Source organism: Penaeus chinensis, chromosome 6 (assembly GCF_019202785.1).
Source record: "Penaeus chinensis breed Huanghai No. 1 chromosome 6, ASM1920278v2, whole genome shotgun sequence".
Taxonomy (NCBI): Eukaryota; Metazoa; Arthropoda; class Malacostraca; order Decapoda; family Penaeidae; genus Penaeus; species Penaeus chinensis.
The window spans coordinates 35,511,623-35,514,122 of record NC_061824.1 but is presented as its reverse complement, the minus strand read 5'-3'; the positions used below and the strand labels follow the sequence as shown (position 1 = coordinate 35,514,122).

At 36.2% G+C, this 2,500-nt stretch overlaps 1 protein-coding gene across 3 annotated transcripts in view; it reads right to left on the bottom strand.

The window, feature by feature from the left end:
• LOC125026168 overlaps positions 1 to 2,500 on the bottom strand; it is a 64,909-nt gene that overhangs the window by 42,859 nt on the left and 19,550 nt on the right. For all 3 annotated transcript variants that reach the window (XM_047614443.1, XM_047614444.1, XM_047614445.1), the window contains 2 exons: positions 2,290 to 2,393; positions 1,190 to 1,403 (listed from right to left, as the gene is read on the bottom strand). In XM_047614443.1, coding sequence (XP_047470399.1) covers positions 1,190 to 1,403; positions 2,290 to 2,393 — 318 coding nt within the window. The remainder of the gene's footprint in view (positions 1 to 1,189; positions 1,404 to 2,289; positions 2,394 to 2,500) is intronic.

Below are 2,500 nucleotides of genomic sequence, written 5' to 3'. Positions count from 1 at the left end.
GTACCTGGCATAATAAATAATGACTCTGCCACTTAATGAACACCATGCCACTATTTTAGTCATCAAGAAGCACTAGCAATAAGTTATGTATAACTTGTGATTGAAAAAGGGAATCATCTTCTCTATCAAAACAAGGACTTTAGTGTGAGATAATGTTATACTATTGCCTCCTTTGTCAATTATGGTATGTAATATTATATCTTATTTTATGTGATTTCAACTCATTTACGCCAGATGACATCAAGGAATGTTATGACAAACTAGGCCTAATGTCAGGTGACAACTAAAACTGCTAAGTGCAATCAAGACTGCTTAGAGTTATGCACACTAAACAGTTGTTCACTTGTTTGGCTGAGTTTAGTCATTGAAGAGATGCAGTTCCCTTAGAGCTTCTTTTTAACTCCTTTTCCTAAAAACTTATTCATCACACAGACACAAGCACAGAGAAGGGTAAATGTACTCTAATTTCTCACTCAAGCACAGCTTGGTGTATGGCTTGTTTTGGGTTAAGTGAACCAAAACAGATACCTCCTTCAAAAGATATTATTACACTCTATATGCACTGACCTTGCATATCCATACACAAAAATTTTTAGGAGGAAAAGTCTATAATGGACCTTATCATTAGCAGCAGGCTCAACACCCTCAAAGGAGATTATACTTCTTTTAAATGGATTTCACAATATCAATGAAAAATTGTCATGAATAAGTTTGCTTACCTTATGCTACCATGACAAAACAATACTAATATCTATTACTATGTAACTTATTACCTTAAATGATGAAAAACACATTGATTATTTCTCTATATGCACTTACATTTAATGAACTTCATAACAATATCACCTTTACATCAATAGTCAACTATCTTATAAATGATATACATGAAGACCAATATAAAATAAGCATAGGATGACTAGCTACAATGACAATGAATCTACATAAAAACTTAGCCTTGCATGTCCTCTATCAAGTAGAAAAGAAGAAAAAGAAGAAGAAAAAACAAAGAAAGAAAAAAAAGCAGCCCACCCCACTTCCTTTCACATGTTCTTTAATAAGTAAAAAAGAAAATTTAACAGTCCCCCTCCCCCTCACCTTCCTCTTCACATCAACTCTAACAAGCAAGAGAGAAAATTAACAGCACCCCCCCCCCCCCCACTTGCACCCCCAAGAGTAAGAAAACACAAACCTTGTGTGTTTTGCAGTGGAGGGCCTAGGGGGAGCGCCCCTACAGGACCCCCTAGAGACCCAGGATGTTGCGATGCCTTTGGCCGCTGCCGTGGAGCAACCGAGGTACTCTCTATCACTGGTACAATGGGGGCTCGGCTGACCTTCACTGACGATTGCTGTTCCCTCTCACTGACCATCTGGCAAAGCTGCTCTAATGACGGCACGGTGACATTCTGCAAATTTTTTGTTTGAGGGGATTTAGTGACTTTCTTTTTTTTTTTTTTAAATCTATAATCACTACAACTTTCTGGATTTTTTTTTATCTACATTTTATTCTTTAAATTCGTAGTACATTTTTCACTTCACTTCATTATCTGAAAAAAAAAAATGACAAATACTGGTCTGAGTCACCATGTGTAGAGATCAACTGAAGTCTTATGTTAATATCAGAACAATAGAAATAATGACAATAACAACAATAAAAATAATTATTATCATTATTACCATTATTACCAATTTTAGTGAGCAACAAAAAAATATTCTTATGTACTTAGAAAAGTGCGATAATGAAGTCGAAACAAAACTAAAATAGATAATACCACAAACAATCACTTTCAAAATGAATATACATGAGTCTTTCAGCTGAGAAAATGTAGTGTTCACTGCAGTTTTGTTTTGCAAAAAGTTTCTACAAATAGATGGCTCCACAAGTGTTTAGACACCAAGGAGTCAATTAGTAGACCTCACCTAATTTCACCTTTCTTTGAGTTTTCAGGATTTTTTCTTTTTTTTACTAATGCTATCAATATCAATGCAGCTATTACAATCAAAGATATTGTAAATATTATAATGTTACTGACATTACTGAGGGCAATATGAAGATAAAAACAAATATTGCCAAATATCAAAGAAAAGATTAAACAGTTGAGATGCCATGTACGTATATACCATCCCCAGCACTACAGGGTCAAAAGACACACAAAAGCACCTTCTGACCCCAAGACATACACATGCAAGCTTCAGTACCTCCAAACCCCTTCATCTCTACATCAACAGAAAAAAACAACATGCAAGCAATCCCTCACCCAAGCTCTTCACAGAAAGCACATTCCTACTCACATTAACATTTCTGACAGGGCACTCTCTCCCAGCCAGCATGAAGGTCACGCTGGCTACCTGGTAGATGTCTGGACGTGTCTCAGGATCTGGGTCTAGCATGTAGCCTTCAGAGTGAGGGAGAAATCATGTAAAATAAATCATGAAACGTCTCTCCTGGCTTTTAGATCCTACGGGAGTTCTTTGAATAGGGTAGATTTTCCCAATCTTTCAT